Below are 17,142 nucleotides of genomic sequence, written 5' to 3' on the forward strand. Positions count from 1 at the left end.
TTGATAGGTTGTATTTTGTCAAGTGGAGGGTCCCCCTGTCACAATCTGATCTGCCTAAATCAGTGTTGTCCAAACTTGGCCACTTTAAGATGAGTGGACTTCAACTCCCAGAATTCCCTAGCCAGCCATGCTGGCTGGGGAATTCTGGGAGTTGAAGTCCACTCATCTTAAAGTGGCCAAGTTTGGACAACACTGGCCTAAATGTTACAAAAGATAAATCTTTGGTCCATGCCACCTGATTTTAAAAGAGGAAAAGCCTGTGATTTTTACTAGGAAGTAGCCCTACTGCAGATTGCTGCTAAGCTTTTATTTATTCGGTTTATATAGCTGTCCATCTTGCTTTTATGTGATTTTAGGTGGCTTACAATAAAATACATAAAATACACAATATAAAAAATAAAAATAAAACACGTACCAGCCAGGCATTATACAACCAATTATCCACATAACCAGGAGACAGGCTTTATGTTCTGCCCAGGGCCCCAGGCCCGGGCACAAAACCAAGTTTTCAAAGCCTTATGCAAGGCCAACAGGGATAGGGCCAATCTAATCTCGGGGAGGGGGGATGATCTTCCAAAGGGAGGGCACCATTGCAGAAAAGGCTCTCCTTCTGGGCCCCATCAGCTGACATTTCTTAGCTAATGGTATCTGGAACATAGCCCTCCTGTCGGATTGGCTGTTAAGCATCCTATAATCCTCCACCCTCAGCAGCTTGAAGCATCCGGCCAACCTTGTCTAGATCTGAAAACTAGGCAGGTTCATACCTGGTTGGCACTTGGATGGGAAATCATTCAGGAATATTAGGACTGAAGGCTAGATTGGAAAACTGAATAACAAAAACCATCCAGAAGCTTCTGTATTGTTGCTGAGAAATCTAGACATGTCCATGAGGTCAACCCAAGTAGAACTCACTTCAGAGACTTCCAACAGTACAGAGATCACCTGCAATCATCTTCTTCCTGATTTTTTTCTTATTTTCCAGTCTGGCATCCAGCTCAGATAGTCCATGGAGGTCTCCCACCCAAGCACTAAGCAGGCCTGACCCTACTTTTCAAGTCTGGACAAGGTCTGTCAGGTGCTGCCATCTGCTGAGATAAAGGAGACTTCCCTGCTATAAATGCTAGCATAGATTGGAAGAATGGATCATAAGCTACTCAAGAGCTATTGGGAAAGATGCCAAAGTTCAAAATACCACCCCAAAGGCTCTTCAAAAATTGACCTTTTCTTTTGTGATTAAAAGGAAAATTATTCAATGCATGGAAAGTAATCATGTTAAATTGATTCAACTTGGATACAGTTTCTGTACTTGCCCTGCTTGCTTCTTTATCTTGGCTTCATCTATTTGGTGTATGATTCAAGGATGTCACTCAAAGGCCAAGGAATATACAGCAGGCACTTCTTTGTTGAAGATCTTTGGTCCAATTTCTATTATCTCTAATTAAAGTCTGTCAAACGGCAGCAGCTGGGAAATACCTTTTCTTGATAGGTTAGATCAATGTTTCTCAACCTTGGTGACTTTAAGACATGTGGACTTCAACTCCCAGAATTCCCCAGCCAGCATATACTGGCTGGGGATTTGTGGGAATTGATGTCCACATGTCTTTAAGTCACCGAGGTTGAAAAACACTGGGTTAGATCAAGGATTGGCAACATAGCAGCCATGCCACCACTAGATGGCACTCACTGACCTCCAAAATGAAAAAAGCAGTGTGCACTTGTGTGTGTAAATAAATAAATAAATAAATCTATTTTTCATCTGAAGATGAAATTGTGGAATTTGGCTGCCTTCTCACATATAACTCCCAGGATTTGGGACTTTTTAAAATTCCACTTATCTTTTGCAAGGTTGCATAACCACACTTACTACCAGAAAAGTTTGTAGACCAGTTTGCCATTAGAGTTAGGTAGAAGATGCTGGATTTAATAGAGTAATTATAGGATTCATTCCTGACTTTATTTGCAACATATAACCCAAGCTAAAATATGGCTCCAATAGAAGGGAAGGTTGAAATATGGCTTTTAACCTGTTTTCTAGCTCCAAAATGAAGTGTGGAACTTTCCAGTGCCAGTTGCTTTATATCCCATGTTGAGAAGTTTTATTTTGTAATATCAACATTCACAAAAATAAAATAAAGATTATACAATGTAGGCTTTCTATTTACATTTGCCATTTCTATAAAGCACAGACCTTCTTGAGTTATTTACAGTGTTTGCTTTCTCCCTTAGCAAAAAAGCCAGCTGGTCTGTGGTAGACTGGTACACAAACTGAATATTAAGTTGGATTGTAGAAAATTGAGTGTTGGCATTCCAAGGCAAGAGAAATGATCTTGGACAGGGTCTATAAAACTCAAACTTCCAATGACCTCCCGGTGGTTTCCATGTTTACAATCTTACCTTCACGATTGCACAACGCAAGTTCAGTATGTTGTCTTTGTAGTGACTCTAAAATTTTAGAGATCCTTTTTTGGGTGTGTAGAAACATCCGTAAATAGAGTTCTGTGCAGTATTTAAATAAAAAATATTGGTGCGTTCTGTGGAGCTACGAAACAAATGTATAGCATTACCCACCCTGGTCTTAAAGTCTACCAGGGGTTGGAAAACATTCCCAGTTGCTGAGAAATTTTTTCCCACATGGACGCTGCCATATTTGTGGATTTGCTGAGCATTCTGGGAGTGAAAGTCCACACATTTGTGGGCACCGGGTTGGGGAGGTCTGTTCTGGGACCTTTTGCCAAAATCAAGACTTAGCATCTGCTCAAGACAAGACAAAGAAGAAAACACAAGGTTCGGGAAGAGATGTGCAAAAGCAGGACAAAAACTAGGGAAGCGTGTTTTATTTTGTGGGAGAAAAATGAGCAAAGGATTTTGTCCTTAGTGTGAACTGGTTTTGTTGCTGACACAAAAACCACATTCCTTGCTGGTCGTCAGGATTTCAACTCTGATGTGCCCAACTCCTGGCTGTAGTGAATGTCAAGACAATAAAGCACACTAGAATACAAGCATCTTGCTCATCAAGTTTAAACAGCTGGTCCAGGGAGAACAATGCAGAAATACGACCTGTGGCATGCTAGTACATGTAGCCAAGAAAAGAGAAGCTGCTAAGAAATAAAAGCTACATACCCCCAAGTGACAGTATTTTAATGAGGCAACATTGTTTGAGGCAAGCATGAATTCAAAAAATTCCACAGGAACCGAACTGGGTTATCTAGAAATCAAATGATGGACAGATTGTATGGGGAAGCAGAGCATGTGATTTTGCCTCCCTCCCAAAAAAGAAGATAAATGTTGTTAAAATATTACAAGACTAGTCTGATTTTTGAGTGGCTCATTCAACTGAGCTTTCGAACAAAAGTGTTGCTATTCTGAGGACAGTTGCTGTGACACACACACGTAGCGATGGACATCACAGGATGCTCGATAGGGTTGCCTTCAGGACAACGGAATTCCACCTGGATTGTTCTCGTTGTGTGTGGAGTGCAGCACCGTCCATCGTTGCAGATGCCACAGTAACGGGGTTTATACATCTGGATGCTGGTGCAATTCTTGTACTCCAGATGGACAGCTGTGCGAGCCTTTATAGTTCGGAGACATTTCTTCCCCTTCTAAGAGAAAGGGCAGAACGTTAATTAGGTGGACACCCAAATCCAAGTTAACGCCACACAACTATGATGCATTAGGATGAAATGGATGTCATTTCAATGGCGGGAGGCCACTTGTAATGCTTTTTTGCTTGGGATGAAAGCCAGAGTGTGTGGGCAAGGATGCAAAACAAGCGATCTGTGCAGGAAAACGGTGCACGGAAAATTTTCCCCTTAGGCGAGTCTGGCAATTTCAAAGTCGCATGGTGATAGTGAAATTGCAGAAGGTGGTGTGGAATTACTGGAAGACACCCCTTTTCTTATATACATGGTTTCCCTTTTTACATAATAGGTGCCTACAAGCTGTAAATCAACAGTTGGTGGGTTAAGATGAGCCTCATTTCTTATGCTTCACTTTTTTGGACATGATATCAGCAGAACGTGTTTATCTCGGACTCCTTTTCAGTGATATCAGCATAGCATGGTCTCAGACCCTTGATCACAAGGCTAGCCACTTGGTGTAGGGAGTTAGACTGGCACGTCAGGCATGTTTCACAGAAAAGACTTTTGGATTTACCCAAACACCTTTCTGAATTGCAAATCCATTTGGAGTTTGCAAAGTCAACTTTCAACTGAATCTCCAAATTGAGGCTTCGCACAGCCATAGCAATTTTCATATGCTTTGTACCTCAAAATGGGTAGGTCACAAGTCTAGGAAGCCAGGAGAAACACTTGGGTTAAATTGCAAAAGTGGCAGGACTGGATGTTGGAGGCAGGATGAAAAGCTAATTAACTTTTCCTGCATGTTACATGGAAATGTGCAAAGCAGCGATGCTCTTAATGGCAACCACGACTACAAGAGTGGCTGCAAGAACAGGCAGCTTTCTTTGAACCTGTGAATGTTTACCTTCGGGTACTACATTCCTTTCTCTGGGGGAAAAATCTCATCTGCCATAAAAGGTGATAAATGTGCATTAGAAGCGCCCCCCACCCCCAAATTTCTTTCCTCTTAGAGAAAAGGTTCCCAGAACAGCCTTATAGTATAATGGGAAGTCTGAAGCAGGCAGCTTGACACAGCTCAAACTCTTGGAAATATCCTTGGAGGCAGATCCCAATTATTAACCTACACCAACCCATTATTTGCTAAAGAAATATGGAAGCTCTGGGTAGAGCTGGATTCAATTCTCCAAATGGGATAGTTGAAACATGGCCGTATTATTGCATGGCGTGTGCTTCCATTAGTACATCTACTGCTACTTCAGAGTGTTAAGAGCTGAAAAGGTCTCCCATTTAAGGCATTACCTAGATGGCCTTATTTTGGCATCCAGTAGTACCCTAAGCTATTATTTGGACCCAGCTGTTACTACTGATGGTAGCACCCACATAAAGAAGCTATATAAGATGGCTCCCGAAGAGATGTGTCACAAGCGTAGATTCTCATCAGGCCACTGTTGTACTGGGCTCCCACTAAGGGAACTCTGCTCAGCTTGTCCCGTCTGGCTTTGCTGGGACTGCAATTTTCCCAATTCCTAGTCAACACGATAATCATGGAATTCCAGGAGCTGCATCCCAACCCATACGAAGTTTGCCAGTCTGGCTGTTCTGGCTAAAGGAACGTCCTTCGTCCTCTCTATGGAATCAGTTTTGTGAGTAGAATTATAGAATTAACAAATGGCTTGAGAGATCATATACCATCTTCTGAGACACTGGCTAGCTGCCTGCTTCTGCAGTAGCCCCACGCCAGGCCCTTCTTGCTCTGGGTGCACTTGTATTCTATGTGTGATGGAAGCCTACCAAAATCTATTTCCTCACAAGGCAACTCATTTTAGAAACCATTTCTGGAGATAAATGTATTAAAAAAGACCTGCTGGATCAGGCTGACATCCATCTAGTCCAACATATTTCCCACTGTGGTCCAACCCAAGATATCCAGGACACTCACAAACAGGTGTAAAGAAATAATTTAAATGAAGGACTTAATGGACAATCAGCTCAACCTTCACCTCCAAGCCAAGGTTCTATGTGCTATTCTCTAAAATTAGTACAGGTTAGTACAATCACTTGAATGTAAGCCATACTGTCAGGGCCAGCCCAAGAACAACGACGAGACAGTCCAGTCCAATATAGTTCCTTTATTAGCTCGCTCCTAATAGACAGAATCTCGCCAGACTAAACCTATGCTAAAGCAACTAGTGGATATACCCTGTGAGACTCTAGGGAGGGGCTGTCCTCATCTTCTTTGTCTTCTCACGTTCCTGCTGTGGACTGAGAAAGCGCTTGCTCTGGAATGTCCCCCCTCCTTCCTGATAACTTTGATCCTCCATTCCAGTATCCTCCTTGCTCACGCCATCCATTACACATACCTTATCAGGTAGTTGACTCTTTTCACAGGGCCGCACTTCACATAGCCTGATCTCTTTCACCATCTCGCACATTGGGTTCTTGTTAGTGACTCTGGTGGAGGCACCCATTCCACAACTGGTAGAACACGCACTCCATTCTGTTGTCTGCTCGATGCAGTTAGAACTTGAGTCAGATGCTTCAATCCCCAAGGTAGCTTCCTGTCTGAATGCTGAAGACAAGATTTATAGCACTGAACAGCCCTGTTGCCCAGAGGTCCTCAAACAGTAAAATATTAAGATACTAGCTCAGAATTGGAAAGGATGCATTTGGCCATAAATGCGTGGTTCAGTCATGTCCTGTAGGCTACAAAAGACTTTACAAACTGCAACTGGTGCAAAAAACTGCAAACAAATTCAGCCATGAGGGACACACCAGGAAATATATTATACTGGTCCTGCATTAGTTCCAGTCTATTTCTGGGCCCAATTTAAGTTACTGTTGTTTATAAAGCTCTAAGCTATCTGAAATGACATCTTCTTCCACATGGCCCTGTCCATAGCTTATGACCTCCATTTGAGAACTTATTACATAATTCACCATCAAAATACATTAGATGGGTAAAGATTATAAAATAAGAATTTGCTGCAGAGAAGAACCTAATAATGGAAATAGAAAGGTTAAGCTTGCTGTTTTCTTGATCTAGTTTCCAGCTGGTATGTTATTCTTCTTCTGAATGTTTATTGAGGTAAGAGTGGACAGCTATTTTTTTTCTCAAGGTTTTTTATTGTCTTTTTTGTGTACTACATTGATTTAATATTTGTTTCATATGCTCTCTTGGTATCTTATGACCAAGGGGAATTCTACAGATATTTTCATTTGAGTAAACTGTAATTTTAAAAATGGTTTTCAAAAAGATATGTATAAGAAGGATCACCCAGAAGTGTTTCTCAATCTTGACAACTTGAAGATGTGTTGACTTCAACTCCCAGAATTCCCCAGCCAGCAACACTGGCTGGGGAATTCTGGGAGTTGAAGTCCACACATCTTCAAGTTGTCAAGGTTGAGAAACACTGATCTAGACTGAGGCTTTGGATCTACACCCAAAGCAGATCTGCAGTCAGATACAGACACTGTGGATTTAGGGGCTGCATTTCTCTAATAGGCTAAGCTTAATTTATATATAACCTTTGCTATTTACATAATCTCATAGCAATTTATAATAAAAGCCAGCAATTAAAAAAATTTAAAATAATAAAAATACACATTAAAACATTATATAAAACATACGGGACAAAACAAGCAGCAATGTAACAAAGTAGCAGCAGCAGCAGAAAGTTAAAATTCATAGCAGTATTGTTATTCAACGTTCTGGGAGGATAAAAATGTCTTTGTCTGTTGCCAAAGATCTTAGGGAAGACCTTATGTGGTAGAATACAACAGCTAGACTGTTCTCTGGTCACTGTTTTCTTAGCTGGGAAAAGAAATAACTTTAGATTTGGGGGCTATAACTGGGCCTCCAAAGCTTGAGCATTGTTCTCGGAGTCCCTTCAAAATCTACCACGAAAGCGCAATGCTTAATGACACAGAAAGAGGAATTTTTGGGGAGCAACCACACTGAACATAACCTTAAATTACATTTCAACCAATTGATGGGCCCTGGCTCCACCCACTTTTTGAAATATGGCCCAAGGCGGGTTCCTCCAGGTTCCACAGATTCACTATGTTGGTCTTCCAGTTTCTCCTCACAACCTTAAGAATGAGAAACTTGGTTGAAGTAAATTCAAGGCACCGGTCTTCATGTGCAATAAATGTCTTTTGTCTGTTCGACTTGAGTTGTCAAAAGATACCCAGCCACCTTTAGATCAGTCTTTCTCAGTGGGGTTCTATGGAATCCTAGGGTTGTGCAAGAGGTTGCTCGGGATTCTGTGAGAGATTGTGATTGGATTTTTTTTTTTTTTTAACTTTGCATGCTGTGCAACGCTAGTGCTCACAGCGGTGGAAATTTTCATGCACAATGACTCAGCTGCGAGCCTGCTGCTCTGCTGTTGTTGTAAACATTGTAAAACGTGGATTGTGCAGGTTAGAAGCGAACTGTATTGTGAAGCTTTTATATTTTTTGCTATTTTTATGCAGGGGGTCCCCGAGACCTGAAGCTTATTTCAAGGGTTCCTCCAGGGTGAAAAGGTTGGGAAAGGCTACTCTAGAAGGCTTGGACCCAGAGTTTCCAGGGCCAACTGGCTGGGAATAGTGGAGGTGTGGTTTCAATACATCCAGAAATCACCAGGCTGGGGAAAATTGAAACAGTAGAACATACCACTATTTCTTACATATATATGCACTCTACTTACACACCCACACACACAATTTCTTTTTCTAAGCATGGCAACTATGCAGCCTGCAAGTGCCAACATGCAAACTTCAGCAGATGTAGTTATATGCAATGCTTCCTTACTTAGTTATGAATGCATGCTAAATAAAAAAATTACTTTGAGGTCATTTTTAAAATGGTTTATCCACTATAATGTCTGATTGCTATTTCTCCATACTTACATTCCCCAAGTTAAGAAATGCTTTTTTTCCAGGCTAGGTATTTTACCCGTGGCATTATTTCAGGGAAGATATTCTAAGATCCCATATGAGAAACATGTTTGCACATGGGGAAGGCAATCCAACATGTCTTATTTTACTGTAGTATCTATATGGACATTCGTAACAACCGTATCTTACCCTGTTTTGTCAGTCCCTTGGAAGAAGATAACTTGTATGATTTTACTTTTTTCAGATTTCAATTTCTCTATAACTCTACTGCAAATATTTTACAGTAAAAGTGGAAATGAGGCACCAACTGATGCAAGTTACACTGACCACTAGGATGTGACCAGTTTTGTCCTTATTGGGACTCTTCAGAGGCAGGTAGCCAATGTTATTGATGGGGTTCAAACCCTCTACCAGGAATTGAACTCACAAACCTTAGCACTATACATGAGCATATGTATACATGAGTATATACACCATTTTAAGTTTAAGAGCTATCCAGGAGGCCCCACATGACCAGTTTCATCCTTCCTGGGACTCTTCAGACTATTATTCTTCAGGCTACCCACATCTGAAGAGTTCCATAGGAATGAATCTGGTCACACAGTGCCTCCTAGTGGTCAATGTAATTGAAAACACCACACAGGATATTCACTGTGTAGAGATACCCCCCAGCTGGCTTCATGCCTAAGGCGGGAATAGCACTCACATGGTTTTTAGCCTGGTGCCTTAACCACTACACCAAACTGGACCTAATGCTAATTTCTTATTACTGGACATTTTTCTTTTTTGGCAAAGAAAGTTTTTGCCTCAAAAAGTTAAGGCTTCCCAAGATACTAGAAGTTTTTAACACAATCACGCTGATTTCACACGGATGCTTACACTATAAGATTTAAACTTGATCGAAGTTTTTCGAGTGGCAGAGTCTGGTAGCACGAAACTAAAAGTGAACCTTGGACACACTTGGACAGCTAACTCTACATAGCTTTTAAGCATTATATTTAGCCTTAGGGCCATCTGAAGAGCTGGGAATGTTTGATTTAGAGTTGTTTGGCAACACTGAGAAGGAAGCCAACATAAACAAGATTTCCTAATGCTCTCATACAAGCATAGTGTCCTTTCCAACATAGTTCAGATAGGCATGACCATTTTAAGGCTGAAGGCCTCACTTGGTCTTTGACTAATGTGCTAAGAAGGGTACTCTAAAAAGAACTTAGGGCCAGGACAAAGAAATGGGAGACACCAGAAGAAAAGCTGCAGAATGGGATGGATATTAAATGCAAGTAATGTGATTAATAAGGAATGTCTTTTTTATCACCTTAAAAATTAGAATTAGAAGCAATTTTTGAAGAGGTCCTAGGGCCTCAACACCCATTCTACTCTTTTTGATCAACTTCCTGCAAGGAATTAAGGTCTCCCACTCATAATTTGTTCTGTGGAAAGAAGAATGAGAACTGTAACATTACATGCAGTATTTCTCAACCTTGTTAGCTTGAAGGTGTGTGGACTTCAGCTTCCAGAATTCCCCCAGCCAGCCATGCTGGCTGGGGAATTCTGGGAGCTGAAGTCCATACATCTTCAAGCTGCCAAGGTTGAGAAACACTGACTACATGAAGCAAAATCAAATGTACCGAGACAGAAATGTATGTTCTTATGATCTACCGTAAAAGCTTTCTATCTGAAGAAATCTAACAGAGTGGCAGGTTAAGGTTGAAACTCTCTTCCCCTGATGCTGGCTGCCTGTTCGGAGAAGGCTTATCTCAAGCAGGACATGCAAATAAAATCGCTACTATATGTAACTTGCAGCCATTCTGCACTGTGAGCCCAGTCTCTTTCTCAAGAACAAGGAGTTCCGCTTACATCTGGTTGATTACAATACACTTTCCTGTCATATTCTCAGATTTACAGCACATGTGCAAATGAAAATAGGAAAGTTAGAGGTCATTTATGGTTAATTACTACATTTAAAATTTTTCTATTTATAGCTGTCAGCCTTGCCAGGTAGCTCAGACAAGAAGCACACCCAGTATAGCTCTCATGTTACTGTAAGGTTAAAAAAAAATCTTGCAAGTCTGAAAGTACATCTCCTCCCCCCTTGCTTTTACAATTCAAGAAACTAGGAAGGGTCCCTTCTGAGACATTTGCCATGCCCCCATCCCTTCTGTGAGCTAGGTTGCCTCTTATCTGACTGTTGCCCTGGCTGCGGCTCTTCCCCCAATGCCCAAGGTCATTCCCACACACCATTACATCAGCTGACCTTCCTTTTGAGAGCTCTGGATGGCTTACCTGGAATCTCCCCAAAATTTTATTCCCACAACCACCATGCATGGTTGAACTAAGAGAGAGTTACTGGCCCTAAATCATTAGATGATGCGATCAGTGGCTGGCATGAACATGAGTTTTCTATGGCCAATGTTTGAACCAGTACACTATGCTGGTTCAACCTTTGTATGTACCCCCCCCCAAAAAAACACATTTCTGGTGTGCCAGTGGATCTCTGGCATCACTAAATTCTCAAGAATTCACCTCTTCCACGACTAATGTTGGTGAGTGATAATTGGTCTTGAAGAGTCACACTAGCCCAGTAGATACCCACAGAAGCAAAGATCTTACTATAGAGCCTTTACACACCTGCCATTGTAAAGCCTCCAGTGTCATCTTCTTTAGGGTCACATGACCATTGCTCACAGCATTCCTTGGGAACTTCAATCTTCCTGGGGAAGGGGCATTCAGGGCCAGGAAGCAACAAATCAACATTGCAGAGGGGCACGCAGCTGATCTGTCCATCCCTGCAGGTACAGTGGTATTTACAGTTGGGCTGGAATGTCTCACCACTTCGATAAATAATTCCATCAAAGACACAGTTGTCTCCTTCAAGGTCTGAAGCAGAAAAAAAAAAAGCTGTGTGTGAACCTAGCCTGTTGGGATACTCAGCTCATATCTACTTCAAGACAAGGGAAGAAAAATAGTATGAAAAAATTCTTCCTGCTCACCTGCAAAAAAAATCCTAAAATAGCACACGAGTGCCACTATCATGTATCTATCTTCAGAAAAAGAAATTTGAAAGGTATTCCAGGCTATCTAGTACTGTATTGATACCTTTGAATCAGTGTGATTCTCTCTCTCAGTGATATGACCATATTCATAAAGCCAGGAGTTTCCATCATGCTAACTACATTTAATTTTAATTCAGGGAAAATATAAATGATGTCAAATCAAAGATAGCTTTTGGGCTAGCCCAACTATTGGGTTAGGTATAAGAATCTTTAAGGACTATACTGATTAAATCTGGCAAAAAAATCAAGACACCTTTAAGCTGATCTTAAAACTCCTGGTGACTTCATGCACATCCATATAGCTTTCTTGGTACCACTGTGGACGTGGGTGGTCACTGCCTTCTTCGTTATTTGGATTTCTCAATTTGCCCCAGAATTCGTGACAGTCTCCCATCCAAAAAGTAACCAGGCCTTACCCTACTCAGCTTCTCCGTCCAGCCAAGTTTCTTCAGGTTTTTGTTTTTGCTTTAAGACAGCAAAAATGCCTAACCTTTATTAGGCAAGAGACAGCACAACTAACTACCCACCAACACATAGATAGAGCCAGGATAAAATAATGGCTAAATTCAACTACTGAATTAGCTCCCATTTATAGCCAAACCAAAATGTGGTTTAATTCAAATTTATGATATTAACATATCAATAGAGATGAATATGTCTAGCTCAGGGTTGAGCTGTGGAGTCCTTGGGGTTCTCTGAGCTTGGTTCTTTTCTTACAAACATTTCATTTCCCGGCTAGGTAACATGTTACCTATCCAGATAATGAAACATTTGCAAGAACCCCAAGGACTCCACAGTTAACATATATTAGTTTTTCTCTTCTGCCACATTAAAGATTACAAGGGGGGGGGGGACACAGCTGATGATTTCAAGGGCCATGTGCAGGCCAGGGGTTGCCAATAGTTTATCCTTGTTAGAGATCTTTCAAGCAGCAGTGTTTCTCAACCTTGGCGACTTGAAGATGTCTGGACTTCAACTCCCAGAATTCCCCAGCCAGCATGGCTGGTTGGGGAATTCTGGGAGTTGAAGTCCAGACATCTTCAAGTCGCCATGGTTGAGAAACACCGCTATAGAGGAAGAACAGGCCACTTCTGATTTTCAGGAGCTGAAATTTAACACGGCTGGGTAGCATAAGCAGGTGTTCTCCAGATCGCTGCCTTGGGGAATCTTGTGGATCCCAGCCTTCTCTTCTCCCAGACCGGGCGCCGTCCTTCCCAAGTCCCCTGGAGAGGCGCAGCTAAGACAGCCTAGGAAGGTGACGCGCTCGTTCCCCACCCGGAAGGTCCCTTCGCTCCTCTCCAGCCGGACAGCGGCTCTCGGGCTGGGAGCGGCAGGACAGTCCAAGAGGCCGACCCCGCCTGCAGGAGGAGAGCCCCCTGGAGCCAGTTACCCATACAGACGCCGAGGCCGGCCTCCGTTCCTGCCCCGCGGTCGCAGTACAGGCCGGCGCTCTCGTCGCAGGGCGTCGCTTCGGAGCAGCTCTCCCCGCGCTGCCGGGCGCAGGTCAGGCAGCAGGAGCAGCCGTCCAACACGGGCGGCACGCCAGGCGCGCAGGCAGGCGGGTCCGCGGGGCACTCGCAGGGCAGGCGGCACCGGCGCTCTTCGCTGCGTGCCTGGAAAGAGCAAAAGCGAGAGGCGGCGTCAGCCGAGCCCCCTTTTCCCAGCCGCGCCGCTCCGACGCGCAAAGGCAAACCTCAGTCATCGTCCACAGGAGGAGGAAGAAGAGGAGGAGGAAGGCACTCAGCGCCTGGGACCCGGGGCGACAGCCAACCCACATCCTGGGCAAGCGCTCCCGGACAGCCTCGCCCGGCGCCTTCCCCATCGCGCTGGGTGCGCCTCGCCTCGCCGCGCGCGCCCTCGGGAGCCCGTTTATACCCGGCGCCTCCGCGATCCGCCTCCGCCAGTTGGATGGGCAGCGGGTGGGCCGGAGCCAATCGCAGCCCGCGGTGTCGTGTTCGGCGCCGGGCGGAACAGGTGGCCGCGGTGAAAGGTGGTCCTTTGGGGAGTCGTCCTGGGGGAGGCTGGGTGGGAGCGCCCTCTTCTCCTCATAGCTGCAGGGAGGGAGATGGTGACCTGATGCCCGCAAATTACAAACCGGCAGACGCGCGGCTTTGCTCATCTCTGGCTGGCTAACTGATGGCTCGGGGTGTTGGATTAATTCACGACAGAGCGGTGTTCAGTCGCCGTTATTCCCCTCCTTTTTTAATTCGGGTTGCTTAATCTTTTTTCTATGCCAGAAGACGTAGAATGGCTGTATTCACACGACATATTTAACCTGGTGCCTGAATTAAATCATGATCTGGGCCAGCACAAGGCATTAAATCATAAGTTATACCAAGAGCTCAACACGTTAAACTGTAAACACTACGCAGGGTTAACATTAAGCCAACATATTCATGATTTCACTAGGACTAGCTAAGCATGTTGTGGAGAAAGAAAAGAAAAGAAGGTTATAAATACAAAAAAATCACACTCCAATCATTCTCTTTGCTCAAGAAATGGGAGAAGGGATACAGGAAAGATAGACACTTGTCTTTGCCCTTAGCATCCAAACTGGGACTATTCTGAAAAGTGTGGGCCTGATTATAAAAGCGGGTATATCTAGTGTAAAGTTTAGTTGATTTAAATAAATAAAAAAAAGGATTTAGTTCTGGAGGTTGTACTTAAAACTTCACAGGTGTAGGCTTCAGGTTAGGCATCTGAGACCTGTAGCAATCTAGGGTCCCCATGCAAACTCTTTGAGGCTTTACACAGCTAATGTATGTTTAATGTAAGCCTGGACTGATATATAACTCTAAGCCAAACTAAGTTTGTTTAGCTTTCGCTTAGTACATTCTGTCAACCAACCACGGTTTCTGAAAGGATGGCTCAACATCATGTGAAACTTCAGGATTTATGGAAGGACTGATACATTTATTCCAGTGCAGAAACTGGCATAAAATGTGGGACCATAGCTGGGCTGCAAAAATCCAGCTGATCATGAGATAGAATCTTGGGGATACAGAAGTCAACTTTTCTCTGCCTTCCAATAGTTATATGGATTTTTGTAGCACAAACATGGTAACTGTACCTAAGATATGAAGCTGATGCTAAATCGACTTGACCTCTTGGAAGATAGCACAGAGGCCCCCTGGGTTCACTGACTATTAGATGTACATCCCACCTTGATTTGTGCAACTTAAGGTCATGTACATCATGCTCACACCTACCATTTTCCACACAACCATCACCCTGTGGGATGGGGTGGGGTAAAAAAGAGTGAGCAGCCCAAAGTCTCCCAGCTGACTTTCATGCCATGCCCAAAAGAGGACTAGAACACACCATCTCCTGGTGATGGCGGGAACTTCAAGGATTGGTCATAAGTCCCGCTTGTTCAGTGCCAGTGTAACTTCAAACGGTCACTGAACGAGTGGTCGTTAAGTGAGGACTACCTTTACTATTTCCTTGGTTTTAAACAGCTTTAAGGATGCTCTTAAGCCAACTGTTAAACCAATGGAGGATTTGCACTGTCATATTAATATGTTTCCTGCCTCAAAATGAGGAGAAATTGTGCCATCAATTTTCAGCAGTGGTCAAAGGGAGCTGCTAATTGGCAGCAGCACCTAATCCCATCCAAGGTTAAAACCAGGTCTGATCCTGAATAGCTTTTTAAGATTGGCTGAGATTGATTGATTGATTGATTGATTGATTGATTGATTGATTCTGCTTCAGTCAAACAAATCAAGATTGGCTAAGTGCAGCCACTTAGCTGGAGAGATTGCTTTTAACAGAGGTTACCCCTCAGCTGATAGATTGGAGCAGCCTATAAGCCTGGTAAATAAACAAATATAATAAGCAAAATGGATCTCTTGCAGACGTGCTTTGGAATTAGGATGAAATTAGCCACAGGGTGATAATTCTGGAATGCCTCATTGGGGCTATAGGTGAGGGCACATGGCTGAGCATCTACCCAGTAGACTGGATAAGCAGAAAGAAAGATATTCAGTTTCCTGTTATAACATCCAGAACAAGGAGCTTAACTCTCCACAAGGAGCGCCTCTCATGATCTGCATAGGATACAGGATGGAATGGATCCTGTGGAGGGAAGCGAAAGGCTGGAAGCAATTCCTCAATATTCAGCAGCTCAAATACCAGGCCTGTAGGAAAAGAAAGAGGGAGCAATGTGGATGTGTGATGGTTGGGTTCACGCTTCATGCCAAGCCAGGAGATCTCAAACTAAGTGGGAGAAAATTTGAGGAGGGTGGTGCAACTTCTGGGGTTTGGGCACATAGCTGGATGCTATCTTAACTCACACCTGCTCTGACTGGACAAACTGGCTATTGGCTTGTCCAAACACAGTGGAGAAGAAGTTCCAAGCATGGTCTGAAAGAAGCCTAGTGTCTTCTGCATTCAAAGCTGGACCGCTGTTAGAACTCATTCCTGTTCTGCCTGGATGAGCTAGCAGGCAGCTTGTCCAGGCAGAGTGGGAGTGAGGTTTGACAGGGTTTTGGCTGTGTATACATCAGGCTGATGGCATCTGGCTTTTCCATGCAAAGCCTGTAGTGAGTATTGATGGCTTCTACGTGCAAAGCTGGATCACTGTCAGAATGTAGTCCTCTGCCTAGACAAGCCAGCCGTGGGGTCAGGATTTTCTACAGTTCTTCCTATAAAAAGCACATATTGATCCAAAATAAATTTGGAATGAGAAATAAAAATGGCTGTCTTAAAAAGTAAAACTCATATTTCAAGAATTATATAAAACTGAACTAACTTACCCTTTCCATCAAAAATACGGCTTTAAATTTGATTGTTGCTTATTTCCAATGAACAGGATTTCCTTATGAAGTTGGCAGGTTTTGTAACCATTTTATTTGATATAGATTTTAAAAATGATTAATAAAAGGAAGTGATATATTCATTACTTGCTCATCGCTAACTCCAATGATATTATTAATTTTATTAATGGGAGAAGGGTATCACACAAATTCATACACTATTTTAGGAGTTTCTGACACCATGAAGTTTGAGAATGCTTGTGCTAAGCTTCAGTCAGATGCATCATATTATGGCTGGGTTGACATGGCATGCTAAGCTAAAATCAAAGAAGCCATATTATGACTTAGCATGAAGGGTGAACCTAGCTGCTCTGGCTTGTAAGCCATGATTTATGGCTTAGAGGCATGTGTGAGTCTGGCCAATTATGACTTATTCAACTAATTATGGTTAAGAAAGCAATGGTATTGTGCAAAATGTGAACCTGTTTGTATCTGGGTTTGTACAACATGCTGGAGTAAAATGTGGCTGCTTGGTGACTGGCCTGCAAACCAAGACAGCTGGATTTATTCAGTAAACCATGGATCTATTTATCATAAAATGGCTTATTGTATGATTACAGTTTGTGATTTAGCATGAAACATGCTTCCCTCCCTCCCTCATTTTGGTTTCTAACTTGAGAACATTGGAGATAAAGTGGATGCTGCTATAATCTTTAAACAAAATTGCGTAGGCATTCCAACAGAATTTCAATTGCCAATTCATTTCCCCCCTTTCATCCCCCACAGCTAAAACGATCTTGCAAGATTTCATGATGATTGCAAACATCAGAAGAACAAATATCCTTCAATACCTGCTTTCTTCTCATAATAAAAAGG

The 17,142-nt window shown here is 42.9% G+C and overlaps 1 protein-coding gene across 2 annotated transcripts; it reads right to left on the bottom strand.

Moving 5' to 3' along the window:
* Positions 1-2,818: 2,818 nt before the first annotated feature.
* Positions 2,819-13,368, bottom strand: CCN3 (cellular communication network factor 3). Of its 2 annotated transcripts, none has more exons than XM_088149027.1 (5): positions 13,206-13,368; positions 12,903-13,125; positions 11,088-11,336; positions 5,942-6,150; positions 2,819-3,599 (listed from the first exon to the last, which is right to left on the bottom strand). In XM_088149027.1, the coding sequence occupies exons 1-5, from the start codon at positions 13,332-13,334 to the stop codon at positions 3,330-3,332; spliced, it is 1,080 nt and encodes a 359-aa protein (XP_088005153.1). In that variant the 5' UTR covers positions 13,335-13,368; the 3' UTR covers positions 2,819-3,329. The 2 variants fall into 2 exon arrangements, with proteins under 2 accessions (XP_088005153.1, XP_088005152.1); XM_088149026.1 differs by having other exon boundaries at positions 2,819-3,602; positions 13,206-13,367.
* Positions 13,369-17,142: the final 3,774 nt, after the last annotated feature.

Source organism: Python bivittatus, unplaced genomic scaffold (assembly GCF_059951505.1).
Source record: "Python bivittatus isolate LINGU-HERP-01145 unplaced genomic scaffold, Pbiv_v1 ctg000590_np1212, whole genome shotgun sequence".
In the NCBI taxonomy this organism is placed as follows: domain Eukaryota; kingdom Metazoa; phylum Chordata; class Lepidosauria; order Squamata; family Pythonidae; genus Python; species Python bivittatus.

What these genes read in the sequence shown, in the direction of transcription:
- CCN3 (XM_088149026.1), bottom strand. Translation starts at nt 13,334, where the DNA reads ATGGGGAAGGCGCCGGGCGAGGCTGTCCGGGAGCGCTTGCCCAGGATG. An exon ending in CGGCCTCGGCGTCTGTATGG is followed by an intron (nt 11,337 to 12,902) that starts GTAACTGGCTCC and finishes TTTCTGCTTCAG; the next exon opens with ACCTTGAAGGAGACAACTGT. An exon ending in TGGAGGCTTTACAATGGCAG is followed by an intron (nt 6,151 to 11,087) that starts GTGTGTAAAGGC and finishes TCTTGTCTTCAG; the next exon opens with CATTCAGACAGGAAGCTACC.